This window comes from Oryctolagus cuniculus, chromosome 9 (assembly GCF_964237555.1).
Source record: "Oryctolagus cuniculus chromosome 9, mOryCun1.1, whole genome shotgun sequence".
NCBI lineage: Eukaryota > Metazoa > Chordata > Mammalia > Lagomorpha > Leporidae > Oryctolagus > Oryctolagus cuniculus.
Window position 1 is genome coordinate 127,424,933 of NC_091440.1, and position 17,850 is coordinate 127,442,782.

The following is a 17,850-nucleotide window of genomic DNA, read 5'->3' on the forward strand; positions in this document are numbered from 1 at the left end:
TCCCAAAGAAACCTTTTATTTAATGAGTACAAATTTCCTAAGTACAACTTTAGGAATATAATGATTCTTCCCACTATACCCATCCTCCCGCCCCCACTCCCATTCCACTTCCTCCTCTCTCCCAATCCCTGTCCCATTCTCCATTACGATTCATTTTCAATTAACTTTATACACAGAAGACGAGCTCTACACCAAGTAAAGATGTCAACAATTTGCATGTGCACACGCACAATAGTTGAAAATATTTTTTAAAAAACAATTTTGGGGGGCCGGCGCTGTGGCTCACTTGGTTAATCCTCCACCTGCGGCGCCAGCATCCCATATGGGCACCGGTTCTAGTCCCGGCTGCTCCTCTTCCAGTCCAGCTCTCTGCTGTGGCCCGGGAGTGCAGTGGAGGATGGCCCAAGTGCTTGGGCCCTGCACCTCCATGGGAGACCAGGAGGAACCACCTGGGTCCTGGCTTTGGATCGGCATAGCGCCAACCATGGTGGCCATTTGGGGGGTGAACCAACGGAAAAACGAAGACCTTTCTCTCTGTCTCTCTCACTGTCTAACTCTGTCAAAAAAAATTATAAAAGAAAATTTCCAAAACGTGACAATAAACAACCCACACATCCAAGAGGTTCACAAACTCTAAGCATCAATGCAAAGATATTCAGAGACTTATAGTAAAAATGGTGAAAAAGAAAAAAATCTTGACAAAAGAGAAAAACATACATCATTATAACAAACCAGAGAATCTCAGTGAAGTTACTAATCGTTTTGTATCAGAAACACCAGGAAGTGATGAGATGGTATGTGCATAAGATGTGCTGGGGAAAAACAACTACAAACCGAAAATCCAAAGTTATCTTTCGAAAATGAAGGCTACGAGCGGGTGTTGTGGCAAAGTGGGTAAAGCCACGGCCTGTGACACCAGCATCCCCTATGGGCATCAGTTTGTATCCCAGCAGCTCCTATTCCAATCCAGCTCCCTGCCAATGTCCTGGGAAAAGCAGTGGAAGATGGCCCAAATGTTGGGGCCTTGCCACCCACATGGGAGACCTGGATGAGGCTCATGGCTGGGCCTGGCCCAGTGCTGACCACTGTGGCTATCTTGGGAGTAAACTAGTGAATGGAAGTTCTGTGTCTGTATGTCGGTCTTTGAAAATAAATAAATAAATCTTTTAAAAAAAAGGCAAAATAAGGGCCAGCGCCGTGGCTTAATAGGCTAACCCTCCACCTAGCGGCGCCGGCACACCGGGTTCTAGTCCCGGTCGCTCCTCTTCCAGGCCAGCTCTCTGCTGTGGCCCGGGAGTGCAGTGGAGGATGGCCCAAGTGTTTGGGCCTCCGCACCCACATGGGAGACCCAGAAGAAGCTTCAGGCTCACGGCTTTGGTCTGGCCCAGACCCGGTCATTGTAGCCATTTGGAAAGTAAACCAATGAATAGAAGATCTATCTCTACCCCCATCTTCTTTTCAAATAAATAAATCTTAAAAATATACGCATAGAAATGTGACATACTTGACATTAACAATATCAAACAAGGTTGTACTGAAGTAAGGAGAAGATACCAGATGGCAACCAGGATCCTCAGGGACAAATGACAAGGACCAGAAACAGTAACTTAGAATATTATAAAAAAAAAAAAAAAAAAAAAACCTCCCAAAACATATGTACTTGGTCACTTCTTTTCTCAGCTTCTTTCTTTAACAGATATAAAATTAAGACGAGGAGGAGCAGGGGTCAAGACACCATTCAGATACCCACAACCCATATTGGAGTGCCTGTACTCAAGTTTCCCTTCTACTTCCACTTCCAGCGCCATGCTATGGTGCACACCGGGAAGCAGAAGGTGATGGTTCAAGTAACTGAATCCATGCAACCCAGGAGGGAGACCTGGACTGAGTTCCAGGCTCCTGGCTCCTGGCTCCGACCTGGCCCAGCCACACCATTGCAGGTGTTTAGGGAGTGACCCCGCCTGTTTACCTTTCAAATTTTTTTTGAAAAATTTAATGAATACATTTACAAAAAGGAATAATTATAAAATAGTGCATACAATATACATAATAATAAATTGTAAAAAGCAAGGATGCAAGCTAAGAATACATAGCACAGGGCCAGCACTATGTCTATCAAATCCCAGCCTGGCTTCTTTACTAAAGCCGGCAGGCTGATGTTAACATTCATATGGAAATTCAAGGAAACTTGAAAAGCCTAAACTATCTTTCAAAAGAACAAAGTTGAAGGACTCAGACTTGCTAATTCCAAAACTAACTACAAAGCAACAGTAATAAAGACAGCATAGCAAAGAAATTAAGTAAAGCAAGTAGAATGAGAAAACAGAATAAAAAGAAAAAGAAACTCTCAAATTTGTAGTCAAGTACTTGACAGAGTGCCCAGTCTTTCCAACAAATGTCATTGAAGCAATGCACTATCCACATGCAGAAAATGCATCTGGACTCTATCCACATTCCAAATACACAAACTCAAACCATAAAGCTGTGGTACAGCAGGTTAACACCCTGCCCTGAGGCGCTGGCATCCCATATGGGTTCGGGTTCAAGGTCCAGCTGCTCTACTTCCAATCCAGCTCTCTGCTGTGGCCTGGGAAAGCAGCAGAAGATGCCCAAGTGCTTGGGCCCCTGCACCCTTGTGGAGACCTAGAAGAAGCTCCTGGCTTCTGGCTTCGGATCGGCACAGCTCAGGCAGCTGCGGCCTATTGGGCAGTGAACCAGCAGACAACAGATAGAAAACCTCTCTCTCTCTATTAAAAAAAAAAAAAAAAAAAAAAAAAAAAGAACTTTTGAGTTTCAAAAGACACCACCAAAGTGAACAGACAGCCCACCAATTGGGAGAAAATTTCACAAGTCATATCTGATAACAGAGTTCAATCTAGAAAACACAATGAACACCAAATACTCTAATGCATAGACGAACAATACAACTAAAATTAGCGATGGCAGCCAAGGCGCAAACCAGAGGTTCCGACATCCGTGTCCCCATCGCAGAGCCTCAGCCTGATTCCCGGCTCCGTGTCCTGACTGCAGGCAGACGCTGGGTTCCTGCTGTCCACATGGAATACCCAGTACATGTTCCTCTCTCACTGCTGACATCTGGGGAGGGAACCCACAAATGAGGGAGCACCGTCTGTCTCAGTCTCTCTCTCTTCCCCCACAAATTAAAAGACATTTAATTATGCTTAACGTAATTAGCCATGAGAGAAATGCAAGTAAGAACCACAAGGAGGCACCACTCCACACCTACCAGGAGGCCGAAAGGAAACAACCCCAGCGTGGCTGAAGACATGGCGACGCTGAAACCCTCATTGACTTCCAGCAGGAGCTGACCAGAGTGCAGCCACTGCGTAAATACAGTTCCTCAAATGATTCAGAATTATCAAATGACTCAAAAATTCCAGGCCTACCAAATGAAAACATGTGCATGCAAAGACCTGTACACAAATACTCCTAACAGCTTCATTGACAAAGCCAAAGAGTGGGACCAACCCAAATGTCCAACAATGGAGAAACAGATGAATGTGTTCTATCCATACGATGGAAGAGTATTCAGCGATCGAGAAAATAAATTATCAATACACAATAACAGTTGGAAGTGAGAAAGCCAGACACAAAGCCCACGTGCTTCACCAATAGGCGATGTCCAGAGTAGGCACATCTACAGAGAAGAAATGTTCTATAAGGGTGGTACGTTACACAATCTTGTGAATACCCTAAGAACTGTTAGAACCTCTAAGGCCATGGAGGCCTGACAGACCCCATTAGGTTTTGGGGCCTGAACCCCCAAGCCCACCGAAGCTGGGCACAGAAAGCTAACCTCGAGGCTGGTGAGATGTGTACTGCTCTGGACAGCCCTGCACCTGGGACATTCCAAACTGCCAAGACAGTGCACGGTGAACCTCACTGAGGACTCTCTGCAAACCCCCACCCAGCTCATCAGGGTCCACACAGTGTTCTGCGCCTCCTCCTCCAAGCAGCTCCGACGTCACGAAGCCTGCTTCAAACCCCCTGCCCTCTCTCTGCGCAGCCTCAACCCCTACTCTCTACCCCGTCAACCTGTCCCCCATAAAATAAAGCCACCTCCTCATCTTCAAACATGAAAATCCTAAAATCTAGCAAGAACCACTTTAGAGTACTCTTTAAATCAATGAAATGTATGGTTTGCAACCCATTTCATTAAAGCTATTACAAAAGCCGCATGGGAAAATACAAAACTGAAAGAAAAAGTAAAATTCACAATTTCACTCGATTGCTTCAAGATTTTTTCTAAGTAATTGATCACACCACAGTAGTATCAAGAACTGAATTAATCTTGAGAATTTACAAGTTAACACCATCTAAAAATTACGATGTAGAAATGGACACTTTTAAAATTGTCCAGAGAAACCTTTTCTTCGTAGTATCTGTTTCTGGCTGGAAAACAAATCTGGGAATATGTCAACAGCACAAAAACAAAGCAAAGTGCAAATCACTGGGGCTCTGAGTAGAACTGACATATTTACTTGTAATTTTATTGATAGCTTCTTAAATTATTACATACTTCCTGTGCATGCCTTTCTAAGCTGAAATGCAAGCTCAGGGTTCGAAATGCTTGCCTTTTCTTACTGTCATTTAAATGAAGTTTGCACCGACAAGCACACACTGCAGGCTACTTTTTAGTTTCCCAAATCTAACAGAAGCAGAATGCCAACGGGGCATGCGCATTTTAAACGAGCCGCTCCCACACAGGGGTCACCTGATCGATTCCCCTTCCTTTGCATTGCAGAATGATGACTTCCAGCAGTTTGGCCGCGTGGCACTCTGCGTCTTCTCCCGCGTCTCCGCACAGCACCTGCAGTAAGTACAGTTCAGCTCAGTGGTGAACGACGCTGCCCTGAGTTTAACTAACGCCACACAAAGCAGAGCCCACAGCAACGCGGGGAAGGAGTCACGGCCGGGCTTGCTTTCCAGGTTTACCTTCCCATTCCAGACAAGGAGGTTACCATAAGCCATTCTATCCTCTCTATCTACTCTGATTTCTTCTAAGGTATAACAGCCCACACTTATGTGACTTCAGAAGTAAGCTATGTAAGTTCACTGTGCAAATGAAGCTTCCCTCTAAGGGCACCAAAACAATAAAATGATATTGACAGGAAACAAAGTAACTTTTAAGTGATAAACAATTTGTATGTTCCTGTTTAATTCTTACCCATATGCCCTTATGTTTTTCATAATAATCCTAATGTGGTATTACACATCTTTCAGACTGCATAATTACTAATAGTTCCTATGGAGTCAGGCATTTGGTGCAGCCCAGGCCTAGTGCCAGCCCTTGCAGCCATTCGGTAATTGAACCAGCAGATCGGAGCACTCTGTCTCTCTCAGTCTCTCTTTAGGCAGAGTTACAGATAAGGAGGGAGAGACAAAGAGAGAGCTCTTCCATCCCTCGTTCACTCCCCAATGGCCAAAGCTGAGCCCATCTGAAACCAGGAGCTTCTTTCCAGGTCTCCCATGGGTACCCAAGTCCTTGGGCCTTCTTCCACTGCTTTTCCAGGCCATTAGCAGAGAGCTGGATAGGAAGTGGAGCAGCCGGCACTCAAATTGGCACCCATATGGAATGCCAGCCCCAGCACTATGTAGTTTGACAGTAGATGACTGTAACAAAGTTACCGGACTGTTTGCTGCACTCAACTCTGTATCTTCACCATTGTAAACAATTCTGGAGTGAGCACGCTCACATGCAGGTTGAAATGCAGGCGTCTTGTAAGATTCCCAGAAGCAGGGATGCTACTGAAGAGCAAGCTCATGTTAGAAATTAAGAAAAGTGGAAAAATTAATAAATTAAGGACTAAACACAGACATAGGAAAAAGGTGAGAGCAGGAAAAAAAAAGTAGTGGGGCCACCACTGTGGTGCCCCAGGTAGGGTGACCACTGCAGCACCAGCATCTCAAACGAGCAGCAGTTCGAGTCCCAGCTCCCTGCTAATAATCCTGGGAAAGCAGCTGAGAGCCCGAATACTTGGGCTCCTGCACCCACGTGGAAGACCTGGAACTGGCTCCTGGCTTCGGACAGGCCCAGCTCCAGCCGCTGCAATCATCTGGGGAGTGGACAAGCAGATAAAAGACCTCTTCCGCCCTCCCCCTCTTCTCTCTCTCTCACCCTGCTTTTTCGATTAAATAAATAAATCTTGGGGAAAAAAAAAGTAGTAACAGAGGAATTAAAAGCAGATTCATTGAAAAGACTTAATGCCAAAATATTAAAAGAGAAAAGGTAAGAAGATACAAACAGCAAACAAAAAAAAGTACAAGTTGGAGTACAACAGAGAACAGTAGATCCTTAAAATTTGAAAACTCAGATGAATGTTTAATTTCCAAGAAAAATGTAATTTAAGAATACTGAACTGGGGTCAGCATTGTGGCACAGCAGGTTAAACTGCTGCCTGCAATGTAGGCATGCCATGTGGGCACCAGTTCAAGTCTCAGCTGCTCCACTTTCAATCCAGCTCCCTGCTAATGTGCCTGGGAAAGCAGCTGCCGATGGCCCAAGTGCATGGGCCCCTGCACTTACATAGGAGACCCAGAAAAGCTCCTGGCTCTTGGCTTTGGCATGGCACAGCCCCAGCCACTGCAGCTATTTGGGGGGTAAACTGGCAGATGGAAGATCTCTGTATCTTCCTCCAGATAAAGATGACAGATTGCACATTCTCATCTAATTTCATTTCCTCCTAAAAATCCACTAAAATGACAGTAAAGATAATTTCTTTAAAGATTTATTTATTTATTTGAAAGAGTTACAAAGAGAAAAGAGGCAGAGAGAGAGAGAGAGGTCTTCCATCTGACGGTTTACTCCCCAATTGGCTTCAACGGCTGGAGCTGCAACAATCCAAAGTCAGGATCCAGGAGCTTCTTCCGGGTCTCCCACACAGGTGCAGGGTCCCAAGGACTTGGACCATCTTCCACTGCTTTCCCAGGCCATAGCAGAGAGCTGGACAGGAAGTGGAGCAGCTGGGTCTGCCCATATGGCCAGGGCATTAACCCACTGCGCCACAGCGCCGGCCACAGCAAAGATACTTAAAAGGCATACATCCTCAAAAGCACAGAAAAGGAAACACAGCAATATAAACTTTGAAAGCTGGAAACCAACAACGAGCAGAGCTGAGAGTCGCCTTCTTCAATAAATGTAAACTCTACCTCCAGAGCAGAGAATCAGAATCCACTTCTGAATGCGAGGGGGAAACCGCAGCCCTGCACCTATCAGCTATGTGTAACCCAGTTCTTCCTCTCCCCGTCCACATGATGAGAAGAGCAATAGCACATCCCTCATGGGCTTGTGGGACAGAAAACAGAATTTTCATTCTCTTCTCGTGCAACAACATTTACTTGAGTTTTTGCTAGTGGTGGTTTTGTTTGTCTTTAGTTTGCCAGAGGGAAATGAAATCAGGAATATCTTGTAACTTAAGCCAAGGGCTCTTGAGGAGCAGACATTCAGCCTAGGAGCTGAGACGCCTGCATCCCCTATCAGACACCCAGGCTGTGACTCCTAATTCCAGTTTCCCATTAGTGACAGCAATTAGGGCCAGCGCTGTGGCACAGTGGGTAAGGCCGCTGCCTGTGGCACTGGATTCCCATGAGGGCACCAGCTCAAGACCCAGCTGCTCCACTTCCAATCCAGCTCTCTGCTATGGCCTGGGAAAGCAGTAGAAGATGGCCCAAGTCTGAGTCCCTGCACCCACGTGGGAGACCCAGAGGAAGTTCTTGGCTCCTGGCTTCCGATCTGCGCAGCTCTGGCCGCTGTGGCCAACTGCGGAGTGAACTAACAGATGAAGACCTCTCTCTCTCTGCCTCTCCTCTCCCTGTGTAACTCTGACTTTCAAATAAATGAATCTTAAAAAAAAAAAAAAAAAAAAAGACAGCAATTACTGGCAGCAGGTGATGGTTCCTACAGTTGGGTTAGTTGGGTTCCTGCCACCAGAGTGGAGACCTAGAGTGAGCTCTCAGCTCCCAGTTTTAGCTGAGGCCCAGTCCTTGTTGACATCTAGGGAGTGAACCAGCAGATGGGACAGCTATGTCTCTGTCTTCAAAATATATTAAATATTTTTAAAAGAAGATAGATGAAGATAAAATCAATTGAACGTCAAAAGTAAACTGTGGCAAAGACGACACAGTAGACAATCATGTTTAAGCACAAATGTAAAAATGTAACAGTTGCCATTATGCACATTATTTATGTCAGCTAAATGATTTCTTCACAACTATTACAATTTTTTCTTTTTTTTACAATTTTTTCTTATATTGTTTATGGTTAAATTACCGACATCTAGTAGCTTCCAATATACACATTCAATTAAAAGAAAAATCAGTGCCATCCCATCACTGACAAACTGTGTGTTAATTTTCCTAGTATTTTTGCTTTGAAAGAACAAGAGAAGCACTAGCATCTGTGGATTCACCCCACCATGGACTCCAAGTGTTTCCAAATAAAAAGAGCTCCCTGCGCTGTATTCAGCACGTACTGGCTCCTTTCTGGTCTCTATTCCCAAACCCATACAGTGCAACAACGATTACAGAACATGTACATCGTATTCAGCATGGTAGGTGGTCTAGTGATGATTTCAAGTACACAGGAGGGGCCAGCTTCGTGTCCCAGCTGCTCTGCTTCTGATCGAGCCCCCTGCTCACTGTGCCTGGGAAAGCAGCAGAAGACGACCAGGTACGTGGGTCCCTGCACCCACATGGACGATCGGGACACAGTTGCAGCCACTTAGGGAATGAATGATGAAAGATTTCTCTCCCTGTCTCTCCCTCTAACTCTTTCAAATAAATAAATAAATCCTTAAAAAGAAAATTCAGGTGTCCGGGAGGACTGCTAGGCCACATGCGAACACTGCCTCGTGTACAGGACTTGAGCAACGTGCACACTGAGGGAGCACTACTCCAACATTTACCAAGAACCCAGATTACAACGTGGCTAACATCCCCAAGCGTAACACACAACACAACCTAGACGTTACAGCCACCCCAGGCTTGCCTTTGGGAACACAAACGATGGAAGACACAGAGAACGATGTGCAGAGAAACACGGAGACTGCTCACCCGTTAGTGAGGCCCACTGCCGCAGAGGCTTACCTTCCTGCACATCGTGAAGAGGATTTCTAAATGCTTTGGGTTGGACAGGAAAGTAGTTGTGTCAATGGTCACGTAATTGTGTAGGAGAGGCATCATGTCTGGGGAACAAGAAATTCAAAATCCCAGTGTGACGGGAGCCCCAAGAGTAGAGTAAGTTCTTCCCACTGAGACTGCACGCGAGAGGCACCCACACGTTACCATCCTCACCACTACCCCCACCCTGCAACCACAAAACCCCAGCAACTGACCAAGTTCACCTGTCCCCTACACGTGAGGGAGTGTGCACCTGCGAGGTAAAGCGGCCCACCGTGCTGGAGCTTCCGAGCACTGCCCTGCCTCGCCGCCCTCACACCCTGGGCGTCTCGGCCCCGCTTGCTGGGCTAAGTGTCTCCCTGCCCCCGCTACAACGCAAGCCTCAAGGGGCAAGCGCTGCCTGCGGGGTTCCCTGTGACACCGCTGAGCTCAGAACAGTGCCTGGCACGGGGGTGCTGCTCTGAGAACACGCATTCAGTTAACACACGCGCATACACTGTCTGGACGAGACCTGGAGGCAGCACAGTCACCGGGAACTACAGCCCCCTCCTCCGCCTGTGCGGCAGAAGCCCTGCGACTGACTGGCACTGCAGTTTCGAGACGCAGAGACGCAGACGCTGAGCCAAGCCGTACCTGTGAAATATTCAAAACAGCCCTGCTGAAAGATCTCGTACAGGATTCCGAGGAGCTGCCACATCTGAGGGGAGACAGTGCGGCAGGTCAGACTGTACGCCAGCGAAAGGATTTCTTCGTAGAACTCTAGGAGGAAGAAAATCCCCGGTCAGACAGCGGGAAAAGAGCGACGGTGAAGGGCAAGGGCCGCCCCACACACTCCCAGAGCAGCACTCGGCTGCCTCCTCCGCCTTCCACCTCTTACCAAGACCTGCCCTCCACTTAGTTCTCACTCAGCGTTCTTCTATCACTGGAAAATCACAATTTGTTTCTATTTCAGGATACACAAATGTAATTTCTAAAAGCTGTATTAGAAACAAATACAGGCGAGCCGGCGCCGTGGCTCAATAGGCTAATCCTCCACCTTGCGGCGCCGGCACACCGGGTTCTAGTCCCGGTTGGGGCGCCGGATTCTGTCCCGGTTGCCCCTCTTCCAGGCCAGCTCTCTGCTATGGCCAGGGAGTGCAGTGGAGGATGGCCCAGGTGCTTGGGCCCTGCACCCCATGGGAGACCAGGAAAAGCACCTGGCTCCTGGCTCCTGCCAGGATCAGCGCGGTGCGCCAGCTGCAGCGGCGGCCATTGGAGGGTGAACCAGCGGCAAAGGAAGACCTTTCTCTCTCTGTCTCTCTCTCTCACTGTCCACTCTGCCTGTCAAAAAAAAAAAAAAAAAAAAAAAAAAAAAAAAAGAAACAAATACAGGAAAGAACAGACTATCGCACGTCTCCCACCTATCTCAGTGTTTAAAAGAACACTGGGAAAACTGGAAATCCACACGTACAAGAAAAACAATGGGAAGCTCATAATATACACAAAATCAAATCAAAATGGGGTAAAGAGGCATTCACGGAGACCCCCAATCATGGGCCTACTGGAAGAAAACACAGGGCCAACGTCAGTGACTCCAGTGTAGGGAACAACTTTCCTAGACACAACCCCAAAAGCACCCCAGTGAAAACTGGCAAATGGGATCACACCAAACTAAGACGCTCTGCAGAGCAAAGGAAACTATCGACAGACTGAAGACACAGCCTCCAGCATGGGAGAACGATACTGCAAGGCATGTATCTGATAAACTGAAAATACAGAAGGAATGCAAACCCAGCAGCTATAATAAATAACTCGATAAAAAAAAAAATAGGCAAAGGGCCTGAATAGATATTTTTCAAAAAAAATACTTAAGTAGCCAAAAATGCATATGAAAAGATGCTCAATATCACTTATCACATACACATTGACACCACAATGAGATACAGCCTCACACCTGCCAGGACAGCCATCCTCAGAACAAAACCAGAGATCAACTTGAAGAGCACATGGAGAAAGGGAGCCCTTGTGCACTAATGGTGGAAATAAACTGGTGGAGTCACTAAGAAAGCAATATAAAAACTGCTCAAAAAAATTGCCAATAGAACCACCACACGCCCCAGCAATCCCACTGCTGGGTACACACCCAACAGAACGGCATTCCCACACTCACTGCAGCATTAGCCACAAAAGCCACAACACAAAAAACCTGAAGGGACAGACATGACAAAGGAAGCGTGTATACGGGGCTGGTGTGGTGGCATAGTGGGTAAAGCCGCTGCCTGCAGTGCCAGTGTCCCACATGGGAGCCGGTTCGAGTCCCAGCTGCTCCACTTCCAATCTAGCTCCCCGCTGATGTGCCTGAACAAGCAAAGGAGGACCCCTGGAGAGGCTCCCGGCTTCAGATGGGCCCAGCTCTGGTTGCTGCCGCCATTTGGAGTGAAGATGGAAGATGGAAGACCTCGTTCTCTCCATGTCTCTACCTCTCTCTGAAACTGTTTCCAATGAATAAAATAGATCATAAAAAAATAGTGAAAGTCTGTACACAACTGCAAGTAATCAGCCAGTTGCCCTGCGTCTTGCTGGGAGCTACACAGCCTGCATCTGGTCACGCCCACAGCACTCGGGGCAGGGTGCTCAGAGCACCTGGATGCTTAGCCAAGTCACCTCCACCACAAACCCCCAGCCGCCCCTAACACGTAGCAGCTTCTGTGACACCACCAGCTCCGAACTCAGGCGCTGTAATAGAGAACAGGACAACACCTAATTCACACTGCTGGTGAGAAACATGCCTGTTGTGAGCCATGAACATTCTTCAACTCCAGGTTAAGTAGCCTCAAAGAAACCCCAAACTAGCTCCTCATTTCTGATTAAAGTAAACTGTCAAATTCTCTAGTCTTTAAAATTTTCTACGACCAAAAACTCTCAAATGGATATTTGAACATCATCAAGCATATCCAAACTCAGAGGAAATACACATTTATCTTTCTCAAAACTGTCACCTTGTTAGATTTAATGGGCTAAAAATGCATTGTGAATTTAGTAAGTATGAGAAGAACATTCATCCCACCTTTACACTTACCAATCACATGCTTCTGTAAAACCAGGTCAATGATCCGTAGACAGATATTCTCTAACTGCTGTGTAATCTAAAGACAGATTTTACATATTTAGTTCAAAGTCGGTGACACTTTTATTCCACAATTTTCATGTTGCAATGTAAAATATCAACAGGACACTTCTACTAGAGAAACTTCACAGGTTAATTCTAAACTTCATGTGAAAAACTCAACATGCAAGAATAACTATGAAAAAATATGGTAATAGAAATAAATTCATAATGAAATTACAGATTAGCTTAGTTCCTTATTTCATATTTTTTATCAAAATAAATTTCTAACAGATTATTTTGATGTGAATAAACCATAAACATACTATAAAGTTTTTTTAATTCTTGTATAATGCTGAAGAGACAAAGTGACTTCAAGCCCAGAAAAACAAAAACTCAAAACTTCTGACAAAAATTAAAAATTTCTAGGGCCAGCACCTGCGGAACCAGCATCCCATATGGGCGCCAGTTCAAGCCCCAGCTGCTCCTCTTCCAATCCAGTTCTCTGCTGTGGCCTGGGAAAGCAGCAGCAGATGGCCCAAGTGCTTGGGCCTCTGCACCCAAATGGAAGACCAGGAAGAAGCTCCTGGCTTCGGATGGGCACAGCTCCTGCCGTTGCAGCCATTTGGGGAATGAACCGACTGAAGGAGGACCTTCCTCTCTGTCTCTCCCTCTCACCTGTCTGTGACTCTACCTCTCAAATATATAAATATAATCTTTAAAATAATTTTTTTCTGCACAGGGCAAGGTAAAGTTGAAGACTTCAATGAAATCCTTTCCAATGTTATCAGAGATAAAGATCAAATTCTTCTACCATGGAGCCAATAACCCCACAGAGCAATAAGCAAAGGTCATGAAAAAGTAACAGACAGACCCTGGCTTACCAAAAAAACGTTCCCAGCAACCCAGCAGCAGCCCAGGCCCCAGAGGCAGCACTCACACGCCTGACCTATCAGGCTGGGAGGGACCCAAGCACTGGGCTGTGCAGACTTGCAGATGCATCAGTGGGATCTACTCGGGTCTACACTACACATCCAGGATCCCCGAGTAACTCACCCACACCCTCCAATCCAGCAGTCTAACCCCAAGGATCCCGAGTGCAGAACCAGAAGAGACCATGACAGCAATGCTGCGATTACTAACAACCGACTGTCCATTTCAACAAGGGCAGTTCAACAGCATCCATTAACCAAAGGCGGGTGAAGCAAATCTGACACCTGCCATGAGCAAGTATTAGGCAACCACTAAGAATATTTAACTTTATTGAAGGAATGGAAGGAGCACTAAGCTATATTAGGTAAAAAACCAGCAGATAAAAACAGTGCATCATATGCTGTGGTTTTCCTAAGAAAAAAAAAATAGAATTCTTTGCTTGTAGGTTAGTAGAAAAATCACACTTGTATTAAATATTTTCTAAGCAAATAAAATTAAAATCTACCCTGAGTTGCATTTTTCATCTAAGTGTCTTATTTCAACTTTTGAATATACTCTAATATCCAGCTTACGTTAGTGTGTGTCTTTAAGATACAAAGTTTCCAAGATTAAAAAATTTTCAGGGCTGGCATGTGGCTCAGCAGGTTAAATGGCTGCTTCTGACACCAGCCTTCCATATAAGAGGGCCAGTTCAAGTCCCAGCTGCTCTGCTCCGGTCCAGCTTCCAGTTAATGCACCTGGGAAGGCAGCAGAAGATGGCCCTATGCCTTGGGTCCCTAGGGGCCAGTCATGTGGGAGACCAGGATGGAGTTCCTGGCTCCTGGCTTCAGCACTGCACAGTCCCAGCCACTGTGCCTATCTGGGTAGTCATCAGCAGATGGAAGATCCGTCTCCCTCCATCATTGCTCTGCCTTTCAAATACATACATCCACAAATAAATCAACATGCTTAATTAAACCCATTAAACAAAAATATTTATGCTTAAGCACCTATTTCAGATTTTCTTTTAAGATTTTTTATTATTTAAAGTCAGAGTTAAACAGAGAGAGAAGCAGAGGCAGAGAAAAATAGAGGTCTTCCATCCGATGGTTCACTCCCCAGTTGGCCACAACAGCCAAAGCGGTGCCGATCTGAAGCCAGGAGCTTCATCTGGGTCTCCCAAGTGGGTGCAGGGCCCTAAGGACTTGGGCCAACTTCTACTGCTATCCCAGGCCATAGCAGAGAGCTGGATCGGAAGTGAAGCGCTGGGTCACAAACTGGTGGCCATATAGGATGCCAACACTGGAGGCGGCGTCTTTACCCACTACACCACAGCACTGGCCCCCCCTATTTCAGGTTTCTAATATTGCTTTTTATACATTAAGTATTTGGACAAGTATTCACATTTAAGGAAATCTTGCCTTCAAAATTTGCTTTTAGCAAGTCAAATTTCAAAATTTAGAGATATGCAGTCCAGAGACCAAGATTCTAGTAGATTTTGCCACCAATTATTCCTGACCTTGGTAAAGCTATGATTTAGCCGAATGCTTTAAGTTTTTCATCAGTAGGTGAGAAAGCTCGATTTCATTGTTGTTTCTCAATTTTAACTCATTTCTCCGTTGAAAATCACAATATATTCACATCCTCCCTCAACATTAGAGAAAATTCAAAATAAATTTCTATTAACAAAAATTAACACAAAAGGGGACCAGCGCTGCGGGGTAGCAGGTAAAGCCGCTGTGTATAATGCCGGCATCCCATGAGCGCTGGTTCGAGTCCCAGCTGCTCCACTTCCGATCCAGCTCTGCTGTGGCCTGGGAAAGCAGTGGAAGACGGCCCAAGTCCTTGGGCCCCTGACCTTGCGTAGGAGACCCGGAAGAAGTTCCTGGCTCCTGGCTTTGGATCAGCACAGCGCCGGCCATTGGGTCCTTCTGGGGAGTGAACCAGCGGATGGAAGACCTCTCTCTGTCTCTCGCTGCCTCTCTGAAACTCTTTCAAATAAATAAATAACTGTTTAAAAAATTAACACAACAAAGTGCTATTTTGTTTCAAATTAATCCTGGAGCTCATTCTATCCTCACATCCCCACACACACAACTGGAAAAACTGGGCCAGGTGACTTCTAAGATACCTCCAAATGTAAGTTCCCAACAAGAGGTAAAAGAACTACCCTGAAATGTGTTTGTCATGTAATTTGGAATATCTCACCATTACCCCAATGATCACATGGTTTCACAGTAAGTCCTTTATGTCAAGGAAGACAAGTTGAGAAGAAAAATATTGAACCACCTGGAGGTGAACCTAGCAGGCAGAGTGCCCACATCTCTTAAGAATACCTAAGTTTCACTCCCAGCTCCAGCTCCCAATTCCAGCGTCCGCCAGTGCAGTGGTGACCGCCCAGGTGACTGTGTCCATGTCTCACACCTGGGGGACTTGGATTGCATTCTCAAGCTCCTGGTCTCAGCCTGGCCCAGTTCTGGCAGGCATTTGGAGAACTGACCACAGATAGAAAAGTTTTCTCTCTGCTGTCACTCAGACTCTCAAATATTAAAAATTAACAAGAAGAATACTTAACTATTTGGAAGAATCTAGTAGCCTTCAACCATATGTGATAAACACAAGATTAATCATCCTCCTAGGTCCTCAGCACACAATATAGGAGCTGCAAGGGCTGGTGTAGCAGAGTAGCAGGTAAAGCCACTGCCACAATGCCAGCATCCCTTATGGGCACTGGTTCTAGTCCCAGCTGCTCCTCTTCTGATCCAGCTGTTTCCTATGGCCTGGGAAAGCAGTAGAAGATGGCCCAAGTCCTTGGGCCCCTGCACTGCCTGGGAGACCTGGAAGAAGCTCTTGGATCCCGGCTTCAGATCAGCACAGCTCTGGCCACTGTGGGCATTTGGGGTAAACCAACAGATGGAAGACCTCTCCATCTGTCTCTCCTTCTTTCTTTCTCTCTCTCTCTCTCTGCCTCTGTAACTCCAACTTTCAAATAAATAATTTAAAAAAAAAAAATAAACTCATCTTGTAATTCCACTTTTCCACAAAGGCTTCAAAGTACCCTCATATACTTCTAAATAGTCCTTGGACTATTTCCCCTCAGCCATTTTAGTAAGTTTATTTAAAAACTAAAGGCCACTTTCCAACCCAAGCAATAACTAAGCAGCATATAAATTACAGTCAGCGTTACTACTATGGCTAAACCAAAGACATCTCACCTCTTTGTGATCTTCTACAACTGTTAAGATGGTATCAATGGTATGTAGGATACCCATTGCCATTACTGTCTTGTCTTCTACTTCTTCATATTCATCACTTTGAAGAACTTTCCCAAATATCTCAGCCTACGAAATAACATTAAAATATGAACAGTTAGCACTCATACCCCATTATACAAGTTATCAAAAGGGCAGTTTCACGTATCTCAAACCTTAAGTTCTGCATTTTGCTAACTAAATCAACTTTTTAAAAAATATGTCATGCTTTGAATAGTCCTTTTTCCCTTTTTACTCACTGCAGTGGAATACATACTAACATTTAATCCATTTCTACATCAGGAAATGGAAATAAAAACTAAAAAAGCAGGGAAAAAACTAATAAAGGAAATAGAAGACGTTGCCCCAAACAAAGAAATGAGTTTCCAGAATCAAAGCCCAGAAAAGAGAGATTTAGAAGGCTCACATCCAGGCACATCACCACAAAACCTCAGATTATACATGCTAAGTGGCTATCCTAAAGGTTACTGGACTAATAAGCTTCAGAAATCTTTTTCTATTCGTAGTTCAGTTACAAGCAAAGCTGTGCTCCAAATCCTCGAGTTTCGTCTATTCAGTTTGCTCAGAGCTTCTATGTTAAACCGCGTGTGCCCAGGCTCACCAGGTGCTGAGTCATCTCGACCGCAATGGAGGCCACCTCCGGACTGTACTCGCAAATCATCTTCTGGATCACGTTGGTGACGTCATCGTTCTCAGTTTCTCTGACGATGTGCAACAGCTCCTGCATGATGGGCCTCACGTGTGGCTTCATGAATTCCTTAGCTAACGCAGTAAAAGACACTGGTAAACATAACCCATTCATAGGTAGTGAAAGCAATTACCTTCGTCACAGCTGAAGTGACACAGTGCAGTATCTAGAGAAGGTGCTACGTACACACTTGCTCTTTGGTGAACAAGTTACAAAGCTGTGCCAAATAGCATTCACCAGCAGGTCAACTTTCCCACAAGTAACACGGGGATAAGCAGTCCTGCACAGGAAGAATTGCCCTGTCCAAAATCCTAACAGCTCCCCCTGAGACATTCTAGTTAGAGTACCCATGCGGTCATCAGCGTAACTTGGGGAACGTATTACATCACTCCTGATGACAAGTCTGACAAGTCACTTACACCAACATGCCAATACTGATGCAGCCCAATTCTTCCCAACCCACCCTCCCTCCTACACACCCCGACAGGACAGTCCTCCCGAGGGCGCACTGTGGGGAGTCCAGGTAGGTCCATGTTCCTCAGCAACCGCTGACTACCACAGGTCTAACCCAACTCTGACCCATGTCTTCACTCAAGAGACACACACCTGCTGCCTGCAGAGCTGCAGAGTCCTGGACGCCTAGGACTCAAAGGAATCCTGAAGCCGCCTGGTCCTGCTCCTACACCTGAGCCTGGGGAGCCTGAGCCCTGATGAGCCCTGTGCCCACCAAGGCCTGACCCTGATGAACCCTGTGT

The 17,850-nt window shown here is 45.8% G+C and overlaps 1 protein-coding gene across 2 annotated transcripts in view; it reads right to left on the reverse strand.

Moving 5' to 3' along the window:
- IPO8 (importin 8) overlaps positions 1-17,850 on the reverse strand; it is a 65,546-nt gene that overhangs the window by 13,366 nt on the left and 34,330 nt on the right. For both annotated transcript variants that reach the window (XM_051850377.2, XM_051850380.2), the window contains 6 exons: positions 17,009-17,169; positions 16,351-16,476; positions 12,197-12,263; positions 9,772-9,897; positions 9,106-9,203; positions 4,736-4,831 (listed from right to left, as the gene is read on the reverse strand). In XM_051850377.2, coding sequence (XP_051706337.2) covers positions 4,736-4,831; positions 9,106-9,203; positions 9,772-9,897; positions 12,197-12,263; positions 16,351-16,476; positions 17,009-17,169 — 674 coding nt within the window. The remainder of the gene's footprint in view (positions 1-4,735; positions 4,832-9,105; positions 9,204-9,771; positions 9,898-12,196; positions 12,264-16,350; positions 16,477-17,008; positions 17,170-17,850) is intronic.